The following is a 26013-nucleotide window of genomic DNA, read 5'->3' as shown; positions in this document are numbered from 1 at the left end:
ACTGTCTGCTGCCAAAAGGCAATAAACTGCTGCTGTGTAGCAATGCAGTACCACATCTGCCAGCACCCAGGAGACATACGGTGACAGTGAGCTGAGCGGGCTCCATGCTTGCCGTGGTATGGCGTCTGCACAGGTAACTCAAGAAAAAAGGTGCAAAATGATTGTCTGCCATTGCTTTCACAGAGGGAGGGAGGGAGGGAGGGAAGGGGGGGGGCCTGACGATTTGTACCCAGAACCACCCGCAACAATGTTGTAGCCCCATCAGGCACTGGGATTTCTATCCAGAATTCAAATGGGCGGCGGAGACTGTAGGAACTGTGGGATAGCTACCCACAGTGCAACGCTCCGGAAGTCGACGGTTGCCTCGGTACTGTGGACGCACTCCGCTGACTAAATGCACTTAGAGCATTTGTGTGGGTTCACACACAATTGACTGTGTAAAAATGCTTTCTACAAAATCGACTTCTATAAATTCGACCTAATTTCGTAGTGTAGACAAGGCCTTAGGCTAGCCACCCGTCCCAAGCTCAAACTCAGGGAATCAGGTGGACTTGAGAGCCTGAACTGCTGCCTAAACTGCAATGACTACACTTTTATTTTTAGCGCCTGGGCTGGGAGGCTTGTTCCCAGCTCCAGTGTAGAGATACCCTGAGGGACTTAAAGAAGATATTCTTAGTGGAGTCAGAGGGAGAACATGAACCCCAGGAAGTTGAAGCTTTTTTCCCCAAAAAAAGTTGTCTAGGCAATCCTTCAAACCAATCCCAGGCTGCACTGAAGATGACTTCTGTGGCTTATGCAACAAAGACTCCAACTCAGGAGACTCTGGTACATACTCCAGATCCAAAACTGGACCTCCACTCAATCCCTCCAGTAAAGTTCCAGAGATTGGCATAGCAGGAATGGCTGGAGACACCTTTCAAACCAAGGGAACTTGAACCCAGACCTCTGATCCATCTATACACTCCCTGGAACTATGACAGTTTTTCTTCTTTCTCTTCTACTATGGCACCAAGCCACCCAGCACAAAAATCTACTCTTGAGTTCCTTTTACCCATATGCTTGAGGATGGAGGATCCCCAAGTAAGATGTGTTAAAGAGAAGCTATAAGTTTACCGTTAATATGCAAGTCAGTTCATCGTCTACTGAAAATACCTGTCAGCCACCCTATCTGCCAGTGTCTGGCTAACAAGAAAAGTAAAGCACTCAGAATTGAGAGCTGTGTGTTCATTTTCAAGCCAGACTACTAAACTCACCTTAAGGGGCCTCAAGGATCTGTAAAAATGACAGGCTTGTAATTTGTAAGTTGCTTGCTCCTCTGTCTTAGTGTTTATTTGGAAAACTAATTGATGAATTGTTTGTTTTGTGAAGTTTTGTGGTCTCCCACCTTTGTACTTTTCCCCAACAAACTTCTCCCTTATTGACTTGCCCTTGGTATTTTCACTGTGTATTTTCTGCCTGGCTGTCTCACTGACTCCTTGGAATAGTGTTTGAGCTGTGTGGTATATTGAACTTGTTCTAAGAGGCAGGGTCACATTAGTTGTACCTGCCTTAATGAGAATTACATGGTAGTTGATGAAACTAGATCCAGTTGCCAGTGAAGAGTGAATCCCACAAGACTAATACCTCACAAACCAATGAACCCAGCCCCCTTGAAATTTTTGCTTAGTACTGCCAGTTCAGTCCTGATCCCATTTTAAGTCAATGAATCCTTGCCCCCACCAACAGCTTCACTGCATAGTGACCTTCACAATTATGGTGTCATAGTAGTGCCCTATCTACTGTAACTCAGATACTGTAACAATCTGTGGCATCTCTTCATAAGTGTTGACTTTTAAATTAAACGGTGAATTTGGTACCACCAAAGTTTGTCTCTAGAATGGCTTTTCCTGGAAACAATCAAATGTGTAATAGTGCCCATTGGATAAATAAAACCTTTGAAGGTTTCCTGTAAAATGTTCTTCCAAACAGAGTACTAAAGCTCCCAAAGATCATCAATGAAAGGTCCCTACTGAGTATCAAATGCCACTGAAGATTATTTGTCAAGCAATATGACTAACATCACACTTTGATCTCATCTCATTGGGCTCCAGTTTATTTAATGTGTCATACTTTGTCTTATATTTCACCTCAGCTGTTCATGTTTTAACATTTAAATGCCTTGCTTCCACTACATCTGATACTGTAGTAGTGCAGTAATCTGAGATTACTGTTAGGTGGCTTTCTTTTTATATATCTTACTTGTTGAGGAAGAGTCATTGTAAAGTTTGTCAACAAGATCAGCTTTAAGTGTCTTGCATATTAAACTGTTTTCATTTGGAGTATTCAATTCCATTGTGGATGAAAATGCCATTACAATTTAGGTAATAGATCTTGTGACTCCCGCTGTACACTTAGGGTCAAATACCGCCTGTGGTGTGTTCATGGAGAATGCAGCTGTACATTCAGTCAGATACTGACCTACGTCAATGCACAGAACGCCCATTCACATCAATAACATGACTGTCAACAGGAGTTCTCTGTATGGATCAAGAGCAATATGTGGCTTTTACAGTAGAACATTCAATTGTTTTTTCTTTGAGTAAGTTGACCAACCCAATTTCAGTCATTTTATATTTTCCTCTTTTATTCCATTTTAAACTAAAATGCAGATTTGTTCACCCAAAGCAGGAGATGGGCACAAACTACTTAGATAAGAGATGTCAAATCAGAGATATGAAAGTGATCTGTAAGTAATTCATATTTTTGCTGCAAAGTCTGAGTGAGGAAGCCTTATCAGTTAAAATCATAACAGAAAAATGGAAATGAAAGGGTTTTCTTTTCCTCAGATACCTACTGACTCACAAAGGTCTTGTTGCATCTGTCAATTAATGCTGTGGAGATATCTCAGATCGTGAGCTGAAAAATGGTAGAAACATTTTTTGTTATTCCGGAAACAAAGATTTTATGTTAGAATACTTTTCAATATGCATGCCAAGGATAAATTATATTATGGGCCCGAACCTATACATACATTAATATGTTCAAGTCGTCTTATCATTTTTTTTTAAATTGTAAGCTCAGTAGAAAACCATAAGCACGACTCTACAGCTTGTATAGGAAAATGACAGGTGTTTCCACGCCTGGCTGTGGGAGGGTTGAGGATAGTTTATCAGGAAAATTGAAATGCATATGCCCGTTGCATGTGGTGCAATCTGCACCAATCGCTAGCTCCAGCTTGGGTGCTCACTAATTGGATGTTACGCTAAATCAGACACAGTGGGTTTATTTGACTTTTACCTTTTTTCCTGGGGTTTTAAGATTTTAACTTTTTTTCTCTTGGAGAATAACACTTATCAAATTCTGCAACATACAACAGCTAAAATAAAAAAGACAAAATTTAACACAACCTTTCTTCTGTAGAGACACTTGAGACAGGCTGGTAACTCTGCCTTGCAATGTTATTATGAACTGAATACAATGAAACATGTTAATAATGACGTTATATGGGAGCAAGGACTTAGTTCCTCAATCCTTGTCATGGTGGACTGTGGGAGACTAGGCAAGTAGAAATTAAGGACGTGTCACAAGCAGAAAACATGGCTGTTTGCACAATGCCTAGCACAGTGGGATCTTGGTCCATGACCAGGGCTCCTAGACATTATGGTAATACAAATAATAGTGGCATTTAAAACTAGTCCTACTGGTCTTATTCGGAATCTTATCTTAGGATTATGAGATGTTGGTGGATAGTGACCCTATTTATCCATTCATGCTGTCAAATGTAAAGTTATTGGCTAATGAAGCAGTTGCCGTTCATAATTTAATTAAGGAAGAGGCCCTGATCCTGCATGTATGACAGAGACTTGGTTAGGGGATACTGTAGGCTGTTCTATTTGATTCAACAGAAATCCAGAGAAGACTGGGAAGATGAGTGCCAAATGAAATTCACTGTTGACTAGAGCTGGGCAGGAACTGCATTTTCCATGTCACAGAAAATTTTATGATTTTTGAAAAGTTCTTGGTTACAAAACAGAGCAAAAACTGAACATTTCCCACAAAACAAAATTCTGGCCAAAAAATTCATTTTCAGTCAATCAACACATTTTGTTTTGATTTGATTTTGATATTTTAACATTTTTAACATATTTTATGAAATAAAATTTCAGATACAAAAGTTGTTTTGAAACATTCCATTCTAAAAATGTCAAAACAAAGTATTTCAACTTCATCAAAATCCTTTTCCATTCCCAGCCTCCCCCACCCCTGCCCCACCCAAAATGAAATGTTGTAAAACGCAACACATTTCCTTAACAAGTTTTGCTTTTCATGAACTGGAATTTTCTGATGGAAAGACATTCAGTCGGAAATTTTGCAACCAGCTCTACTGTTGGCAAATGCCAGGTAATGCACATTGGAAGGACAATTATGAATGGCTCAGACACTTTGCTGAGCTCTAAATGAACTGTAACCATTCAGAAAAAGGCATGGATGTCAATGTGGATAGCTCAATGAAAATATCTCACCGATGTGAAAGTGTGGTCAAGTTTGGGGCACCACACTTTATCTGTAAAAAGTTGTTATAAAGAGGCTGGTGATCAATTTCTCTCCATGTCCACTGAGAGTGGGACAAGAAGTAATCAGCTTAGTTTGCTTCAAGGAAGATTTATGTTAGAAATTAGGAAAAACTTTCTAACTATAGACACTGGAACAGGTTACCAGAGGATCTTGTGGAGTCCCTGTCACTTAAGAACAGGTTAGTCATCTGTCAGGGATAGTCTAGGTATATTTAATCCTGCCTCAGTGCATGTGTGGGGTGGATTCAATGACCTCCTGAGGCCCCCTACATTTCAGCCTACATTTCTATGAAAGTAAACAAAACATAAGGCTGTGTAAACTTAGACGACTGCAGTCCAGATTTGCAGAATTACTGAACACCTGCAACTTTCATTGAAGTCAACTGGAGATATGTGTGCTCAGCTCCTCTGAAAATCAGGCATTGCTACAATGAATTGGTGGATTTATATGATAAAGTGGGATGCAGTCATTTACATAGGCTAGATCATCTCAATTGCATGGATTGTTCTTGTTATCCTACGTTTTGATTATTTAGTTAAAGAATTGATTGCTCAAGGTCATACAATGAATTAAAAACTCAGAAACAGAGACCCTGAAAGCTGTGACTTGCCTTCCCTTGCTTTAACCATTGGACCACCTAAATCAAGAAACAGCTAAACTAAGCTATGGGTTGAAACAATCTTGTTGGAAATTTCAGGGAGCATTGAAGTGATTGTTTAGCTCAAGAAGTTTTTGTTGGAGATGGCCATTGTATATAAGGAAACCTATGCTAAGGTGTTTGTGTTTTTGAGATGTCTGAGGTAAGCATGCGGATGAGGCTCCAGGCAGAGATGTGCTAGATAGCTATGGACTTTATTGTTTAGGATTTTAAATGCTTAACAATGCCAGTGATGTGGAACTTTTCAACAGTACAAATGACAGTTAGATGTCTAACTCCCATTGACTTTCAGTTGATCTCCTATGTAGGCAGGCAATGTAAGCATTTGGAGAAATATGTTTGTGGCTGCTCAGACCAGTAAGCAAATGTAATGCTGCTGCTGCAGTCTTATTTGTTTCCTGTGAATCAGAAACAAACAATGATCTTTATTTACTTCTCTTTCTGTGCACTAATATCAATAAGGTCAGCTACAAGTCACAACACTGGGATTGTGCAAGCTAAATGATCAATGCAGACTAGCAGGGGGAGTTCATACACTGGTTCTGTTTTTGTTAGGGAGTCCTGCTTAAGAAGCAATATTATAAAGAAAATTCTCAGTAAAAGATTATTGGATGTAATTCCTTTTGTTCTGTGATTAAGTGTAAATTCCAACCTCGCATTAAATGTACTCAATATAGAACATTTGTTGTAAATGGCACACAAAATTCAGTTCCATCTGTTTTTCAGCGGTGCCATATGTATTACGGAATCATAATTTGCATTGCTATGATGCAGACTGTCAGCATTTAAATTATAAATTCAGAAGTGTTTTAGTCAGGTGTATATAAAAAACTATCATGACCACTCTGTATAGAAATGATTTCTAATTTTTTAATTATTTTACAAAATGTGAGTTTAGGTTATCCTACTCATGCATTAAAATGGGGCACAAATTGAAGTTTATGTAAAACGTTTTCTTTGGGGGCCCATTCCTGCTTTGATGGTGCATGAGGAAAATTTTTTGGTATGTGATTTGCAGAGGGGCAGCTGTACTCCCATGTGTGTTTGTGAGTAGAGGGGTATTGTGCTGTTTGGGTGGGGCAACTGTATATCAGGTGGTTGAGGCAGCTTGGTAGACAGATTACACAATGTACGGGAGCAGGGGCCCTAGGGCAGGGTGAGATGACAGACTCATACATTTAGATGTTTGAAAACTATTAAATTATCATTTTAATTTTTAAAAAATGTTTACATTGTACATATACATGATTGAAAATTATGTTCATAACACCATACACCAACACAATACACAAGTGTGGTTGAGAAGAAAGCTGTTAAAATATATTAAAAATAATAAATGACAGCCCAATATACTTAAGCACGTGGATTTATGGGGAAATTATGTACTGAACTGAAGGACAAAGAGCTTGGTCTTGTCTTTTGGGCACAACAATACAACAGATTTTTTTTTATAAAGAAACAAACTACCACTGCTCATGTGGAGCCAATCCTTGATTGAGCATGAAATCTGAATCACAGCTCTTAACCCTAAATAGGCACCTTTGGATCACTGTCAAATCTCATTATTTGGCTTGCATAATACTTGCTGCCTATTCTACGGTAAATGCTTTGTTAAATACTATTTTAAAAATACATAAATTGCCTAGGCCACCTGCAATGATGGGCAAAACATTTTAAACTGCGACTAATATCTCAGATCAGCAAATCTTAGAAGACCAAATGTTAACAAATTGCAAAACCACCCCCACAAAAGCTAAAATAAAATAAGGAAAGAAAATAAACAAGCAAAAATATTAGACTGAAATAATCAGATGCTAAGGAAAATAACTGGGCCTACGCTGGCTCTGTGAGGTGGGGGAAGCTTGCTTTGTCGCTGCTACTGCTATGTGAATTTTTATGGTGCTGGCCATGTAACAGATATACAGTAAAATTATCCCTACCCCAATGAGTTTACAGTCTAAATGAAAACCCAAAGCCTTGTGACAATGGTAGAGAATCACAAAAAGAATCACTTTCTTCCAACACTGATTTAAGAACTTTGTTAGATTACGGAAAATTGTATTTTCCGTAAAACTACTCTTCCTCCTCTTCACAGCCAAGCTTTTGCCTAGAACTTTCCCCAGCTCTCTTTTGTCCAGCTTCAGGATATATATTTAAATAAGCCATACATATATCCTCACATAAGGTTTTAGAAGTATGAATGTGGGTGTGGGGTTGGGGTAAAAGCTGAAGAGGAAGAGGGGGATAGTAATTTGAATGACTGTGTAGGGTGGGAGGTGAGCCTGTGAGGGTGTAACAAGGATTGAATTCGGGGAAAAAATCTAGTGATATTAGTGCTGCCTTCTCTTGTGAATTTATCATGAGTTTCACATTATTTGATGTTTTTCTTAAAGCCTCAGCTTTTGGAGTCATGTTTTTATATCAGCAACTCAGCTTTTATTTTTAACAACAGGTTTCAGAGTAACAGCCGTGTTAGTCTGTATTCGCAAAAAGAAAAGGAGTACTTGTGGCACCTTAGAGACTAAATGGTTAGTCTCTAAGGTGCCACAAGTACTCCTTTTATTTTTAACTACGTAAGTTTCTAGTTCTTCCGGTTGCAGAGAACACTTGAAATTATGAACCCTAAAGGCTGAACAATCAGAAGACAAATAAAAAGAAACTCTAATTCATTTTTTAAAAATCTCATGATTTTGGGGACCTGACAATTTTTCAATTCTTGTGGTTGGCAATCCTTGTGCTTCTCCTGCAAACTCTGCTCACTTGAGATCAGTGGCATAGTGGTTTAAAAAAACATGTGGGTAAACTAACATAAACTCCATATTTACTAAATGAGAAGTGGGTAAACTCAGTTCACTTGCATTTACCCTCAATTGCATTATTGTTTGAGATGCCAAAATGAGGCACTGCTCACAGCATATATGATATGATCAAATGGGCTCAGCGGGACCTGACTCTCTCTTGATAGGTTTCAGATACACCATAGACACAAATAAGCATGTGTCTTGGGCCACAGAACCCAGTATCATATGATGAGGTGAGAATCTCAGCTTTCATTTTAAACAAATTGTTTCTAGCCCTTATAATTGTGAGGAAAACTTGACCCAAATATGACTAATGCAGTGCTGTCTGCTTGAGCCTGCAGAGAGAGTATGGAAGAAGCAGGAGCAGCTGCCACTAGAGCATACCTGGTCCCACATCCCCTGTCAGTGCAGACTCTGTCCCAACTGCTCTCCAGGTTTGGGAAGGCACATTGGCAAGGTAGTGCTTGGATGCTCCACTGCACTCTGCAGATAGACACTGACTCTTGCTAAGAACTCTGTTCTCTCCCACTGGTTTCTTGGCTCCAACAGTGGTATCCCTCCAATTGTGACACCAAAATGAAAAGACAGTCACGGTACATGTTTCAGATCTGTGATCCTCCCTCTCCTTTCTTATGTTTTTTTAGCAGTGAAATTGTTAACAGTGTTGAGATTTAACTCAAGAGCCGCAGGATGATGATTTAACAATGCAAAGAGAAAAATGGGGTGCTTCACATCTCTCAGCTCTTGTTTCAGGCTTTCTGCAGATGCAGGCAGATACTAAGTTGACTACATTTGTTTCATGTTTTTTTACGATTTTGTCTGCATCCACACATGGGAAGCCTTTTTTTCTAATGAAAGTAGAGATTCTGGAGAACAAGATGACCTCTTAAGAAGTTGCCAAGTATGACCTGACCAAATTCATGCCATGAGGGAGGAGAGGGGAGAGAATGGAGGAATGAAATAACATAAATACCTGGATATGGCAGGGAGAGATGAGCTTCTATTACTGCTAGATAGGAGGAGGAATCATAGGGGACAGGAAGGACACGAAGAGCAGGTCTACACCGCTCTTCTTCTGTTGGCCGTGAACGTCCCCACCAGGAGCGCTTCCACTAACTGAAGAGGGGCAGTGTGGGTCAGGGCTCACAGCTCTGTGCAGCTCCCACCCAGGAGCTGCCTGGCTTCTGGACTCCCTGAGCTGGGAGCAGGGTGCCTCCTGTCAGAAGCTCTAGCTGCCCCCTTTTCTTGTCAATTTCACATCTCCATGCTGGAGCCCTGAAATTGACAAGATAGCCAACATCTAATGTAAGTTAACACAATGTATACACAGACACTGCCTCACTTACATGGGCAGCACAGGGCTATAGTGTGTACATTGATATAATTAGGTCAACATAATCTGTGGACCTAACTGTGTAGTGTAAACTAGGCCTATGACTAGGAAGTTGGTTGAAGCTAATCTGTTGCTGCTGAAGAGTAAAAGGGAGGCCAGTAGTGCTAGTGGAAGAGGGGAAGGAAGGTTACAGGAATGACTGGGTAGGAATTCCTCCTCTTCTGCAGCAGCAGCTGGAGAGGATGGGTAGTAACACTAATGACTAGGTAAAAGCTCAACTGCTGCCCTGGAAGAGGAGGACACTGACACTGGTGACGGGGTAGTGAGGGGAGAGAGCTGAAGTCCTGCTGCTCTTCTTGGGCTGAGTAAGTAAGAGGAGGAATTGGAAGGGAAGGGGCAAGAAGGTGTAACACGAGTGAGGGGGAGACAGACCCCTGTATTGCTGCCAGGGCTCAGGGAGAAGGCAGAATGTAAGCGCACTAGTGATTAGAGAGGGAGGAGGAGAGGTATTAGCCTGGGGAGGGTGGACACTATATTATGCTTGTACAGTGTCTAGGACAATGTGGTCCTGATCCACAAGTGCGGATCCCAGGCACTATGACAATACAATAAGACATATTATCACGGGCGATTAGGTGGCAGCAAGAGAAGGAGGGATCAGAGTGGGAAGGGAGGCCAGCAGCCCTGGCCCCTCGGTGAGGAAGTTGCTGCTGTTGGAAAGAGGCAGCTGGGCAGGGAGGGCAGGAGCACGAGGTAGGGGGTAGGCAGAGGGAGAGCCGTAGTACTCGAGAGGAGCGGGAGGCAGAGGAGGCGTGGGGCGGAGGGAAGACAGGGCCGCTGGTGACTGGCGGGGGAGAGGGAGGAGCGTGGGGGGAGGAGGGCGGCAGCGGGGGGAGGCGGAGGGCGGGGCGGGGCAGGGCAGCGGGGCGGGGGCGGGAGCCGAGCAGGCGGTGGTTGGCTGCGGGGCTGGGCGAGGCGGGCTGCGAGCCGGGGGCGGAGCCGGCGGCACATTCCAGGGCCCGGGCCGGGCTGGGTGGCGGGCAGGGGCCGGGCCTGAGCCGACCCGCTTCTTTCCGTCCCAGGGCGGCACGTCCGCGTCGCGCCGAGTCGGGCTCCCCCCCGACTCTGGGCCCGGCACCTGCCCCTCCGCTGCCCGCGCCGCCGCCGCCGCCTCCTGCTGCTGCTGCTGCTGCTCTGCGCCGCGCCGGGGGGACGCGGCCAGCGGCGCCGGGCCGGGGCCATGACCGTGGAGCAGAACGTGCTGCAGCAGAGCAAAGCCCAGAAGGTACCGACCGTGCAGCCCGCCCGCCCGCCCGCGGCCCTCCGCGGGGACCGGCCCAGCCCGCGCCGCCGGGGGAAGCCCTGCTGCGGCCGCTGGGCTACGCGAGGGCCCGGCTTTGGAGCCGGAACGCGGGGCGGGGCGGGGGTTTCTCCCGGGCGCTTCGCGCTGTGACCTTAGCAGGGAGCCAGCTGGGCGGCGGCGGGCTGGGCTGGGTCGGAGTGGTGGGGGTGCGAGCTGGGCTGGGACTGGGGTTGGGTGCTTGCTGGGCTGGGGGCCCTTTGGGGGTGGGGGCCGTGGCTGCTGTGAGCGCTGTATAATATCGCATGATGTCTCTTCTCCATTAGGTCCTACCTGCCCCGCCCCATGAATTTTTCTCTCTCACCAGGACATATGTGGGGTGTAGCCATTCACCCAGCGCCCATTGTAAACAACTCGCCCCTCCCTCCTCCCCAACCCTTTTCGCCGTGCCCTCCCCTACACACCATCTCCTCTATTCCCCCCCAAATCAATCAGCGTTTCCCTCTCTTCCCTCCAGTCCTTCCCTGAGAAGATCTTTAGAGCAGATCTCCCCAGGCCTTCATAGTTCTGGAGTGTTTTCCTTTTGTATGTTGCTTGAACATGAAAGTTATGAACAAAAACTGTTTGTCTAATTATGTAAGGATGTGAAACCAGTACCTTTCAGTGAGTGGATCCGTCTAGTTGGAGCATGCTTTTATAGTAACCAAGGTGTCATTCCTCATGCCTGAGGAGAAGTGGACTGTCACAATTATAACTTTTGAATTCCTTTATGTAGATGTAGTTAGAATGTGCAGCTTCCCTCAGGATGTGCTCAGATGTGATGAGTGGAGTTCCTAAATAGCCTGTGGTGCACATGTAAAAGAATAGTAGCTTGTGCTGAGCCTCTAGTAAAATCACCTCCCGCCTTCATTGTGCAGTGTGCTCTGGAGTGCAAGGTCACGTTGCTTCCATTCACTTCAAAGGTAGCTGTATTTCAGTCGTGGTACAGGTATGCCGGGTACAGTCTTCAAACTCCCTCATAAGTAGTCCTGTTGACCTCATGGGATACTTATCTAAGAAAAAAATATTCACATGACTAAGGATTGTAGGATAATACCAATATTTTATAATGTGCCTGGTAATTCTCAGAGGAGAAAGGTGCTATGCTGTACATATAAAATACAGGATACAAGGTGTTACTTAAATGTAAAATACAAATACTGATATCAGTAGATATTTAAAGCGGAAGCTATTCTGAGCTTTAAATATGGAGCTTTAAATATTGTTTAAATAAACAATGGAGTAATAAAGTGATAGTAAAATATATTTGGAGGTCTTATTAAAATTGAAGATTTTATATTTAGTGACTTTATCAATTTCATTTTTCCAGTTGGATTTAAGCAGCTGGTGGTGATGTGGAACCTTTCTGCTGAAAATTGGTATGGTCTGTTGCTGTTCATTGGCTAACATGAAATGAGTTGGTGACTGTCTCCACTACAGACCTTACAGCAGCACAGCTGTACCACTGCAGGGTCCCTGGTGTAGTGACAGGAGAGACCTCTCCCATTGGCATAATAAAACCATGCCCAGCGAGTGGCAGTAGCTATATTGGCAGGAGAGCATCTCCTGCCAATATAGCACTGTCCACACTGGCGCTTCTGTCTGTAAAATTTACGTTGGTGTGGGGGTGGGTTTTTTTCACACCCCTGACCGGCAAAAGTTTTACCGACAAAAATGCTAGTGTAGACATAGCTTTACTTAACCTTAAGTAAGGCTATGTCTACACTTCCTCTTAGCAGTGTAACTTTGTCGGGGGGCGGGGCTGGTATATTTAACCAAAATTGTCGTACCAGTAAAACTCTGGTATGGATGTGGCTATACAAGTATAAAAGTATGTACTGGTATAGTTATTCTCACCTTCCCATGTGGGAAAAACTACACCAGTATAACTGTCCTTACTGTGGGGTTGTGCTGCTTTTTCTGTATTGGCATCGTTAAAGTAGTACTACTTTCTAATTTAGATAAGCCCTTCAAGAGAGGTGCCCACTTCTAAAGATTGCTGTCACAATTAGCAATAATTTGCACTTTTGTTGGCAGTTTCAGCAGGGAGGGGAAAGGCTGAATGGACATGGACTAAATTTATCTTCTCATTCCTGAAGTGTTCAATACCCATTTAAATTCAAGTGTGCTAACAAGTTCCTGTTGCAAAGTCTTGCTGCCAGAGCCTGTGTTTTGTAACTAGTGGAGAACTTCGTTTTCTACTACTGCAAGTATGACACCTTTCGTGACCAGTCAGTTAACTTAAAATGCTATTATTTTATTATTAATAGCCCTTATAATAATGCTATTATTTTATTATTAATAGCCCTTATAATAATGCTATTATTTTATTATTAATAGCCCTTAATTATTGTATTGGAGCTTGGTTATAGACACGTAATATCTGGTAGGTCTGGATGCTTACTTTTCGTTCTGTCGATTATGTTTGACAGATAATCAAAACAATCATGGAGCCGGTCTGTGCTAGAAAATTAAGTCAGCCTAGCTACCTGGCTAGGGGTTGTGAAAAATTCACACCTCTGAGAGGTGTAGTAAAGTCAGTCGAAGTCCCAGTGTAGTCATCGCTTGGTTGACAGAGGAATTCTATTGAAAGTACCTACCACATCTCAGAGAGGTGGATTTACTACGCAGGTTGAAGAACCCCTTCTGTTTGTGCAGTAAGTGTATGTGCTGAAGCACTACAGCTGTGTCGCTTTAGCGTTTCTAGTGTAGACCTAGCCGGGGCTGTCAGATAGACCAGTGGGCAATGGTCTGTAGCTGAGGATTCCTTTCTCTTTTCCCCTTTGGAAGTGGCTGGTTGTGATTACATTTCAACTAGTGACCCAACTTTTTTGGCGGGGGGGAGAGAGTTGAATTAGCAAGAACTCTAATACTAAAATCTTGCTGCTGCTGGTAGTTTATTATTTGCACCGCTCCAAAGAGCATACAGTAATACTGTTTGCATTGTATCATCTGAGTAAACTAATAAACCTTTGCAGTTCAAAGAGGATTCAGAGTTCATTAATTTTTCAAGCCAAAAAACTGATGCAAAAGCATATTAATTTAAAATTATTTTAGTTTTAATATCTAGCAATATTTATCAGCTATATGTAACATTAAAAATCTCCCTTATGCTACATTTTCTATGACTTGTTTTCTCTGAAATGTATGTGAAAAAACAACCTTTAGTTCAGGTTGCAAATTTTGTCTTCCAAGTGACAGCTCCAAATCTTAATGGATACAATCAAGAGTTTACATGCTGATAGATTTAGACAAATAATAAGCCAAATAATATGTTACAGAAAATATACTAGCAAATTATGTAAAATATTAAAATGGACTAATACCTTATCTAAACTGGGAAAATTTACAAAAATTCCTACTGGTTTAGCTGAACTGGAGCTAAACATGGTGGGAGTTTGTTTTATTGGGGGAGAGGAGTGGAGAGTGCTTTTTTGTTTGTAGGCAAGGACTGAAAGTCTCTCATGACTGTCCTCTGTTAGTGCAGAGAAACTACATATAAGGTACAAATGTATTATTAGCTTTCCAAGAGATGACTTTGAGTCAGCAGAATACCCTTACTCATCATAACTGTGGTTTTCAGTAACTAATTAATCGGGATCTCTTTCTGTTACTGAGGAAGTATTTAGCAGCTCTTGTAATACTTTAAAATACAGGTTTATTTTGGTACAATGCTGTATAGTTAACTTGAAAGCTTGGTTCACTCGGGCTAGGAGCCTGATCTGCACTTAAAAGTTTTGCTGGCATAATTATGTCATTTAGGAATGTGAAAAAAAAATCTTACCCCTTACCGACATAGCTATGTTGGCAGAAGCACTAGTGTAGACATAGTTACACTGGCAAAAGAAATTTTGCTCGTATAAGTTTTGTCTACACTCAGAGATTTTGCTGGTAAAGCTATACTGGCAAATCCTTTCTAGTATAGACAAGGCCTAATATTGTTTTCCTTACTTAGAAAATCTGGGTCTGTTTAAAATTGGATCTTTATTTCTTTTATTGGGCATCTTGACTTTTGTCTTGTTCACGTTTTGCTCTCTATCTCTTGAATCAAAGAATAACCAGGATCATATTATCAGTCTTGTTGCTGTGTCCAACTTGGGAATCTGTAACATTGTTCAGTATTTATGGGGTCATCTATAATGTCCATGTTTATATATAAGTATTTTAATAAACATAAATAGGCTGGTAGCTTTTTGATTTTTGTCCAGAGGTATTCCCAATATTTGTTAACTTTTGGCTCCTATCTGACTCTTATCCTCTTCTCCTTCCAGTAAAATGTTGATTTTGGTCAGGCTTCTTGTTGAGAAGGTAAAGAATTCTTATTGTTTGATTCCACACAGTTGGCCGCTCAGTTTCGTAGATGTGTCTTCAAGTTGTCTTTCCAAAGGAACGCAGTTGTAATCTGTCACTCTTGCTGTGGAGAGCCTCCAGTCCCTTAGACATTGTGTACACCACCAAAACTCAGATGCACAGTTTTCCAATGATAGAAAATGAGAAGCAATAGTGTACACACATCATATGTCTCTTCACAACTGTGTCACTTAACTCCACTGAAATGTAAGTTATAGCTGACCTCCTGTCTAATAAGAAATGGCTCTAGATCACTAATTCATTTTACACTGGCCTCTGAACAGCCAACACATGGTACCAATTTGCAGTGGTTATCCTGGTTTGTGTGCCAATCAGAGAAGGACTGGATGGTGGTTGTGTGAGGTGTGTGTGTTTTTTTTTTAAATAAACAGCTTGTTTTATTTATGCTGCAGTTCCTCTTATCATTGCTGCTGAACTGTCTGAATTTTGCCAGTGTAGTTGTGATCATAATAGAATAAAATTAGAGGTGGCAGTTCATCTCATCTTTGAGAAATATCCTGTATTAAGGATATGTAGCACTGACTTTTTAAATGATATATAGCATGCTCCTAGGAAAAAGACAACTTGCTTTTTTTCTTTTCGCATCTTCCATAGGTTAAAATGTCTTTCCCTTAAATGCCCCTTTCCAGACTTTTGGTTTGTGGTTTGCAGGTGGCCTGCGGAAAGTTGGCTGGTCATGTGATTTTTGGATCTTCCTGTTTCCTGCTACTAAATTGCATTGAATAACAGCTGAAATGTTATATTACTCCCTAATACTACTTTTCCATGAACTTTTCCATGTTGTAGTTGTCATGAGAATATTATGGGGGTGGGGCAGAGAAATGGTCCATGCAGTCATGAAAGGGAGGGGAGATTATCTGAAGGACCATTTTCCTAAGTTGTGGTCTACTCTCTAAAAATATTTAGGAAGTGCTGTACAACTTTTTCCACAATTCATGGTTTTAAGACCGATAACCACTGAAATAATGGTACTGTGAACATGAACTTGAACTCTTGCTATTGCGACCAGTTTGCTGTGTGCCGGCATCCGCTTCAGATATTAAAAATATTTGTTGTGAATTCGTCATAAAAGCATGTTTGGAGGGAATGCTGTGTATTGCGTTGGTGTTGACTATTTTTAAAATACTTGGTGATCTGTGTATAAAGCTTTATTTTGTGTCACTTATGTTTGAACACAGACCCTGCTCATTATTTACAACAGCAGGTAAAACTCAATTTTATGAAAGTCTGATCAAGACAAAACATCTTTTGCCCTTCTCCTCCTCCCTCTCTCCCGCCTCCCCCCCCTCCCCCGCGAGCCTAATAAGTTATCGAATATTTCCTGGATTTTATGGTCATGTTGTAAAAGGCAGACAAAAAACCTTTGTGAAATTGGGATTTATATTTATTAAGTCGGTGGACCATATTATAACTTTACTATTAAATGCATGTTTTAAGGACCTACTCTAAACCTCATTGAACTCAATGGCAATGCCCTCAGTGACTTCATGATGTATTATTTGTGTTGTGGTAGCATCTATGAGCCACAGTCATGATGCAGGACCCCATTGTACTAGGCATTGTTCAAACCCATAACAGACAGTTCCTGCCTCAAAGACCTTACTTGAATTGCTTTTTGGATCAAGTCCAAGTTCAAAATATACAAATGTACAAGGTGTCTTTAACTAATAAACTTGTTTTTAGTTCTTTTTATAATTCCAAAATGGCTTGATTTACATTTTTAAAAAGAAAAATATTTATGGCTATAATAAATAACATTTATCAAGGTTTATAAAAAAGAATCACAACTTTGCATTAAAAGGTTAAAACGCATTTTCAAAAACACATTATTTTAAGTGCTCCTAACAATCTGTATATATTGGACCATTTAAAAGTGATCTGCAAAGGTGGGGGGGGAGAGAGGACAACTGAGCTTTTGTGTAATATATAATGAACCTGAAAGCGCAGGGGTGTTAATTTTTTTTTTAAACTTTCTGCCTTTTTAAAAAAATTAGATATTCTGTTCTTGTCTGCCATGGAAGAAATGGAAACTAATCTACTTTTGTTTATGTAGTTTACTTTTTGTACTTCAGTTATTAAGGGTCATACATTTACTATGGTGAGGAGTTCTTCTGACGTAGGTGGAATTGCTTATCATAGTTTTATTACTAGTCAATAGTGAGAAGTTAATGTTTGCAGGATTGGGCTACGCTAGTTAGTTTCACTTTCTATTCTCCTGCACTAATAAGTACAGTTATGCAGTGTATGGATATCAGTTCAGGGAAAGGTTTAAATGAAAGCAAGCCATGTCTTTTCTTGAAAACGAAACTTAAAATTTTTTGTTTTTTAAAAAGTGGAGTTTTTCAAAACTAAGCTACTGCACCAGCAGGCATGTTAAGAAGGACCTGTGTTCCTTGGTCTGTGAGTTGAGGGCACTCAGCATCCCGTAGAACCTATCTCTAACTTTATGTTAAAGGGTATTATTCCAGCATCACAATGTGAATAATAGCCATGTTATTAGGAAGATGGTACAGTGCAGAAAAGTTACTGTAATAGTAATAAATTCCAAAGTGAATTGGAAATGTTCAGGCTAGACAGTTCTTCTTTATTATTTGTTATAAAATAGGACTATTCCTGTTAAAGTGCTACTTGGTGTACTTAAAAATAAAGCAACCACTATCTTAATGGAATGAAATATTGAACTCTGAGTGAAAATGTTGTTAAAATGCTTATTGAGTGACAACTGATTACCATACATCATCTCTCAGAGGTTTATGTGAATAATATATATGGCAGATTTTGATCTGATTCAATTACTGTATATGTATTATAGCCTTCAAAGATCTAGGTAAAAAAGGATGAGGTAGGATTAAGCATGAAAGGCTGATACAATAGCAGCATTAACTTTCAGTGTTTTTTTTTATTTTTGCATATAGTAGAAGTGAAAGTGATCATGTCGGGTTGTTCAAGAAATGTGTAGCTTTCTTCATCACTACCTTTGCAGACATTTTTAAAAAAGACTCTGGTCTCGAAGTGATTTATAGCTGTGAAGTTGAAAAAAGAATACAACTGCATGTTTTAGCTACTGAATGGTAATCAGTAATTGGAGTACACTTACCCCCCCCCCCCCCAAAAGGGGGGTAAAGGCCTGGTTCTTCTCTCTCTCTCCTCCCCATGGTGGTTTGTAGGTTAGAAATTGTGAACACTTTCAGTATTCCCATATGAAGAGTTTTATGTTCTGAGGAGCAAATACCATGTTTCTTAACGCTAGTTCAAATTCTTAGTTTCTGACAGTATATATGTTGGTAACTTGTTATGTTTCAAAAGAATGTATTTTTAACATTGGGCAGTTGGAACCATTTTTTACTAAAACTTGCTTTAAATCATATCTTCTTTAGCTAAAAAATAAATGGGTCTCCAAAGCAGCTGTGCCGTGCCAGGGCCAAGCAAAACTCAGCTAAATTGTTGTATTCTTTGAACATTCCTAATCCTGACACTTGTTCATTTTCCAGAATTTGGAGAACTTGTTAGTATAGCAAAGCTTGCAACAAATCAATTAAGTCCTATTCCTGAAGTTAAATCTCCTAAGACCCCAGTTCTCCTCTTGTTAAACTCAATAGCAAAATTATAGCTGACTGTGATAGGGGAAGGTATTAAGATTGTTGAAAAGATAAATAGGGGTCTGGTGTGGTGACTAGGAGACTGATTATTTCACAAATGTCTGTGCAAGGCATTGTGAATTCTGTCCTGTGCACTACAGATCGGCTCTTTGTGGGTATTGCTGCGTTCAAAAATCACAAATTAAGCCCCCAGATATTGTCGTCTTAAAATTTATTGGTTTATTTTTATTTGCCTTCTGGTTATTGAAACATTAGAGGTCACATATTTGGCCTTTACTTTGAAAAGATGAGTGTTGAAACTTTGTTTAAACAAAGCTGGTGTTCTCGCATGAATCCAAGAGTTGAAGCTTTGAGGAAAAAATACCAGTATTGAGAGAGTTTACAACACTGAATTATTTACCTCATTTGTGAGGGTAGCTATTCTGGGTGAGGATAGAGATTCTATATGGAATCCTAGTAGTTTATAGTACAAAGTCATTGGAATTGGAGTAACAGAGTGATCAGATTAATATTGGAAATTCACATCGGACATTTAACTTCTGTGTCTGAACTGCTTTTCTTAAAAGCAACAAAAATATTAGTGTGCTTTTTTTTCTGATGCAAATCTTTTGACTTCATATGCCTTGATCAAAACAATGCTGCTTTTATTCTAGGTTGCTAAATTAACTGCAACTGAGAAGTTGTGGTAAATAAAATGTGTCTTTTAAAAGAGTTTCTTTGTTAATATGATAGAAAATAAACAGCACTTTATTTTACTCATTTAAATGTACAAATGTCTCAGTATGACAGGTTTCAAGTCAAGACAGACTGACATACCTCAGATGTTCTTCTGAACTTGAACGCTTCTGATTTTTTTTCTTAAGTGTCAAACTAATAATCCTGTGTGCATTTTCAAGAAGTATATTAGGTTCTTACGTTTGAGAGGAGAATAATTTATTTGGCAGATGGTCTTCAGAGACCACACAGCTTTAAGGGCTTGATCCAAAGCCCATTGAAGTCAGAGGACCTGTGAATCTGACTTTAGTCATCTAGATTTGGTGCAAGTTCATGCAAGTTAATCCTTGTGATGTGATACCATGCATAGGTTTCTGTGGATCCTTCATACATATTCAATAGTCAGTTATAGTTCGTTGCTGGAGAATAGTATAATAAGTACTGCTGTGAAATACAGGGAGTCCAGCTGGATTAATTTGTCTTTCTGGTTCACTCTCTGAGACTGTAAAGTATCCGTCTGAATTATTATGAAAAATCTAATTTGTATACATTCTTTGGTGAATAGCAAATGCTCTAGTTAAATTTTGTTTCTGTTATAATCCTTTTTTGCACAGACTTCATATGAAGTCATGAAAAGTTCAGCTTTTAGGACAAAACTTTCCATGCTTGTTTTCTATCTAAAAGTTTTAATTTTTTCTTTAAATTTCAGCAATATCCTTTTTTAGCTATGTGTTACTTTAAAGTTACCAAGTTGAATGTTAAAATTAGTGCGCTTTTTGCTACAGTAGATTTGAAGAAGAAATTTTTGTATTGCTCTGGCTCATTTGAAAATTACATGGAAGTTCAGCACAATATCTCTTTAAATCAGTAAATGATGATTAGTACATGTATTCAGAATTTGGGAAGTACACACATTTCAAACGTGCAGTTGCCTATAACATCTCTTTGTTATCCTCAGCTGAGAGTGTCTTGTGAAGTTCCCTACTCCTTTCAGCCACAGAAGGTGGTCCTGAGTCTACTCTTTGGTAGGGTTACCATATTTGAACATTCAAAAAAGAGGACACTCCACGGGAGAGGGGTGGTATTTGCTTGCGCCGCCCTCCGGCTCCGCCCCAACTCCACCCCTTCCCTGTCCCGCTTCCAACCCCTTTCCCAAAGTCGGAGCCCCAACTCTGCCCCCTCACTACCCCATTGGACCCCTTTCCCAAATCCCCGCCTCGGCCTCTGAGCGCTCTGCGTTCCCCTTTCTCCCCCCTCCCTCCCAGCCGCACGAAACAGCTGTTTCACGGTGCAAGTGCTGGGAGCTAGGGGGAAAAAGTGGGCACTCTCTCGACTGATCAACATTCACTTTCTTTCTTGAATGATCAACTCTTCTTTGGGAAAAAATAATAATGGCAAAATCCCAGATGTTTTTAGATACTTAAAGACTCCTCCCAGATGGCGATTTTAAGAACCAAAAAGCCGGACATGTCCAGGAAACTATGGACATATGGTAACCCTACCTCTTTGGCCCCTCTCAACCCATCTGGGAGTTAGCATTAGGGTTTTTTGCTCCCTTGCTGACTTCATGGAGGCATTGATGCATTTCTTCTAAGTGATGTGCTTTATGAAATGTGCAGTCTGGGAAGCACCAGGTGTAAATATTAAGGAGAGAATATGTCCTCTTTCAACACATCACAGTAACCTTAATTCTAACCTTTAAGTTGAGGTCTGTGCTCTTTTACCCTACTCAGTAAGAATGCCCACAATTTGAATTATTAAATTAAAAATAAGTGTTTGCTTCAAGAGAAAATAGTCTCTAACTATTTTTAATGTATAAAAACATTTTTAACTAGCTTTGGGATTATTTGCAAAATTTAGTGTCACACTTTCCTTCTCTGCAGAGTCCCACTCCTTTTTCCAGTTTCCTTTTCCTTTCTCCAAAGTGTTTCCTCATTTGTTTGTCTTCTCTGTAACTTCTGAGGCTACTTCATCTGTTCTTGAAGGACCATATCACTTTTTTGCCTACGCATGCATGTTTTGTTTGCCTGTATTGCGTTCTTTCCACTGTTTTCTTCCCCCACAGCTTTTCCCTCACTTCTGTGGCCTCCCTTTGCAGAAGTTCTTTGATTCTGGCATCTTAAATCTCTTTATTCTCTTCTTAAAAAAAAAAAAAAAAAAAAGTCAGATACTAGAATTAAAGGATTCTCCTCACCCTTTTATTTCCTTCCCTTGACTGTCCTGGTACCTTCAGTAATCAAATTTCCATTGGGGAGTTTTAAAGGGGCCTTTCAACCTGAAAGATTTTTCTTTATTGTAGGACCCAAGCCAAAGAGTGTCCTTAACTCCCATTGACTACAGTGCACCAACTTGCAGGATTGGTCTATAATTCAGTCCCAGGAAAACCTGTGCAATGAAGGGTAAAACATTCTAGTGTTTGTGGTTACTGATTGCTATAGAAGGGTATGGTTGTCTAAGCGTTTATTCATTTTTGAGTGCTTTAACTATGCGTTTCCTAGTTTTCCATTGCTTGTTTACAAGATTTATGTAAGATTTTTATCATTAAGTTACTGATATGTTTTCTCAACCTTTTTAACAAATATTTTTGGTTGGGGAATTTACTTGATTTTTTTTTTTAAAGTAAGCAATATTTCAAACCTTCCCAGGGAGTAACTGAAGAATGGGACAGGACACCTTATAGAGGCTGCAACGTTCTGCACAGTAGTGGGACCAGGTGAACTTGGCCACTAGGCATTCTTGTGGAGCTTAGGAGCTCTGTCTGGCCCTGGCTTCCTGGTCAGCATTTTCATAAGTAGGCTTCTCACTATCCTTCTGCTCTCTCAGGGTCAGCACTTTGATTCCTGCTCTTCTTTCCATCTTTGCATTCCTTTAGCTTTTCAGAGAGCCACAGGGTCTGCAGACTTAGCAGATTAACAGAAACTGTAGACTCAAGGTTATATTTTACTGAGGTCTTTAGAAACCCTGCAAGGAGGAAAATCTGAGAGTGGGAGCAGGAATCAAGGAATGGGGACACTGAAGTAGAGAACAAATAACTTGGTGAAGTTGGCTGGAAGCCAGAGATCCAGAGGCCTGCAGGATTCCATGTGGATAGCCAAAGTTAAGGGTAGGAGGAAACTCTCTGAGAAGTTTAGGATATCAGTAGTGTTACAGGAATTCTGAACCCAGGGAAGTCTGTCCAGTTGTCCGTGGTCAGCTCCTCTGATGTGCTGCTGCTGGTGGCTACCACCTCCTTTGAATCATTTGTATACATAATGGTGCTATTAGAAGTTACGGATTCCATGATTTATCCATCTTTAGCCACATTATTTTTCCCTTCCTTTCTCTAGGATTAAAGAAGTTGTGTTACAATGAGGGAAGATACAACCTGTACCCTCTGGGAGTGTGATAATTCTGTCACTACTTCTTAGTGTAGGTGGAGTATGTGTGGAAGGTGGGAGGGAGTGCTGTGTCTGCTTCATTATCTTCCTGTGTAGTAAAATAGAAAGATTCTGCTACCTATTGGCTTCTCCATGCAGAATGCTGAAGATTGTATTGCCGTATGTCCTGTGAAGGTGAAAGCGATGAAAAAGCTATCGCTGAAGTACAGTAGCATCTCTGTTCTTGCCTCTATGGGGACCTTGTTGGAAGAAGGCTGTTGGGGAGGGAAGGGGAGAGAGAGAGGACAGTTGTCTTCTGTTTGTGTACATGTCAAGTAACCTGTGAAATGAGAACTCTTCTCACATAGTTTTCCACACTCCACTGGTTCATCTCAGTGAATAGAATTGCAGCATGCAAATTGACTGGTGAGGAAGGATGACAACAAGTTACGATCTCAGATATCACAGCGCGACTGAAGAGTGGCTTGAGCTATTGACATGGCCTGATAATGATAACAATCATAGACAACGATTTTTTTTTTACAAGTTTAGCTTAGTGACAACCTAATATTTTCAAATGTATATGCTCAAGGTTTCGATGAGCATTATCTGTATGGAAAGTTAGAATTATCTGTATGATTCGATTACAATCATTCAAGTGGAAAAAAAATCATTAATAAAATGAACTAGAAAGTGCCCTTTCGGCATCATTCTATCAATTTTCTCAACAGAGTTTTTAAAAAACTGTGAGATGAGGAGCTTTTACTCTAGCCTTGGGTGCAAATCTCGGTGCATCCTTAATAATGGACATACTACCTGTGCCTCCATAATGTTCTAATATCATTGCATATGTTAAGATTATTAATTAATGAAATCAAAGCTACTCATTGACCTTCACAGACAAAGCCTCCTGCAGGTAGTCCGTAATGTTTCAGTACTCTTCCTGCAGAGATGTTACATGTGTCAGTGATGTCTTAGTGTTTGGCAGTAGATTCTTTTCCAAATCCTAGAAATGAGAACTGGTTTCAAACAAAGAAAAACCCCCACAACCCAACTTGTTAAGTAACTTAGTGTACTGTGTTCTTCCCTTCTCGTATAAAATTGTTCTCTTGAGTCAGTGCCTGCTTATTAACAGACCTTTTTTAAAAACACCTGGAAAGGTTAAAAATAACACCCTTGGGATACAGTAGGATTAATAATCATTTTAATTAAACAAACAAAGTGGTTAACTCTGTCTAAAAAAAGGCCGCCTTTAAAGCTTTTACAGAAGGACCAGAGAAGTTCAAGTGAAACAGTCAACAAACCACATTTATGTAAATGCATCACTAGTACTAGGGGAGAAAAAATGTGATCTCATCGTTATAAAGACATCCTCTGTATGTAACAAAGAAAAAACTGCAGAAACCTTAATTTATGCTGCACAGTATGTAGGATTTTTTCTGTAGCAGAAATCTGAGTTTAGTGTATTCCCTTTTGTGAAACATTGTTTAAGTTGGAATATTTCATTTTCCTGCATGCTCACAGAAAAGCTTCACTTGCCTGAGGAACATAAGGTTGGTACAGCAAGCTGAGGTGAGGTCAGTACAGTGGTGTCTTTAAAGATTCTCATTGTTGACAGTAACACTGATAGTGTTTATGTCATAAGGGATCTTGGCATTTAAAAAGCTGTTGAATAATATGTCAATAAGCCACTTTAGTGTTTACATTAGGAGGCACTTCGGGCATACCCTTGAGTGTGGTGTTTAGTCTTGTGTCTTCAGCCACTGAAAAGTGGACCACTACTAATGCACACTCTGGAGTGGTTTATTGGTGTTAGGCCTATTATTTTTACACTTACTTAAAAGAGATTGCAGGGTTTATGGAAAAATAACAGAAGTAGGGAAAAGGTGCTAAAACATCTTTACTCAGCTTTTTTTGAATATGCTTATTTAAACACTCTCTCTCTGTCTTGGTACAGTTTCCTGGACTCCTCAAGAAACCTAGCTGACCTTGCAAAAACAGATTTTCTTAACAGCCTGCAGCTTGCTTTCTTTAAAAAATAAATAAATAAAGTGGGGGGGAATGGAACAAAATCAACTAACCCGTTTACACTGGAAAATGGGTTAAAAGTGGTTTGAAGGATAAGAAGCTGCTGCTGAAAAGGTAGCTTGAAACTTCAGGGGAAGGGGCATTTTAAAATATATCTCCTTTTCTCCTTTAGTTTCTCACTACCCCCCCCAAGTGCCTCTGTCTGCCTCCCATCCCCATAACATGACCTGTCTTTGACCCTACCCACTTGAAACTTGCCCATCACTGAATAAGTATAATCAACGTTGGAAATTTTCTCTGTGTGAGTGATAAAACTCTAGCTGTGTTGGTGTGTGACTGTGACAGCATAAAAAAAGACCCATTCAGCCAATCGGAATGCAGAATGAGGCAACTGGTGTTCCAGCTAGATTCTTGCATAGATTATTTACATGCCTGGATTTAATGCTCAATTTAGAAAGTGTTTCTGTAAACCTGTATCATCCTTTGAATAAAAAACAACCTAAAATCTTGTGGACTTCATAAGAATATCCGTACTTGATGGAACAAAGATATTTTTGCTAATGGTTAATCATAAGTTACCTAAGAATATAAAACACAAATAAGACAGAGACACTTCCCCAGAAGCAAAGCTTCGCTTGATTCAGTTGAATGCTAACGGAAATTCATTTTAGAACAAATGAGACTGAAGGTAAGTCATTTTACTTTACCAACACATTTTGTGTATTAAACGATATCGTGTGAGTAGAACCAGTATTTATTATTATCTTCTTGACACTGGGCCCAATGTTGCTGCCATGAAAGTCATTGGTGACACTGAAGTTGATTTCAACAAGAGCTAGAGTGACCTGTAAGAATTAAATAACTTCTAATAATTTGGGTTACTTTCAAAAATATTAACAAGTAACAGAACTATCAAATTGCTGAGTTTAATCTTCATGTGTGTTATGTATATACAGTCCCTTATCTGCTAAAAACTTTAGATTCATGGCCTCTACTGTGGAGATGTGAGCAAAATAGAACAGAAAATCCTTCAAAGAAAGAAGTGCTTCTGTTGCCCCAGAAACTCCTGAAGATTCTCCAAGAGAGAACAATATGATGATGCCTCTGTGAATCTGAAACCATGGGGTTATGGGAAGGGCTGCTGTGTGTAGCATCTCCCCCAATTCTTCATCTCCTAATAACTTCTAGGTTACACACATAAGAGTGCTGTTTCTTCCCTTTTCCTCTGTAAGAACCTTTCTCCCTCCCCACCCATGAGGT

The 26013-nt window shown here is 40.3% G+C and overlaps 1 protein-coding gene across 7 annotated transcripts in view; it reads left to right on the top strand.

Moving 5' to 3' along the window:
• Nucleotides 1–10356: 10356 nt before the first annotated feature.
• Nucleotides 10357–26013, top strand: part of USP25 (ubiquitin specific peptidase 25) — a 147080-nt gene continuing 131423 nt past the window's right edge. For all 7 annotated transcript variants that reach the window (XM_073303641.2, XM_073303658.2, XM_073303650.2 and 4 more), the window contains exon 1: nt 10357–10631. In XM_073303641.2, coding sequence (XP_073159742.2) covers nt 10587–10631 — 45 coding nt within the window. In that variant the 5' untranslated portion in view covers nt 10357–10586. The remainder of the gene's footprint in view (nt 10632–26013) is intronic.

Source organism: Lepidochelys kempii, chromosome 1 (genome assembly GCF_965140285.1).
Source record: "Lepidochelys kempii isolate rLepKem1 chromosome 1, rLepKem1.hap1, whole genome shotgun sequence".
NCBI classification, from domain to species: Eukaryota; Metazoa; Chordata; order Testudines; family Cheloniidae; genus Lepidochelys; species Lepidochelys kempii.
This window is presented reverse-complemented; position numbering and strand designations above follow the sequence as displayed.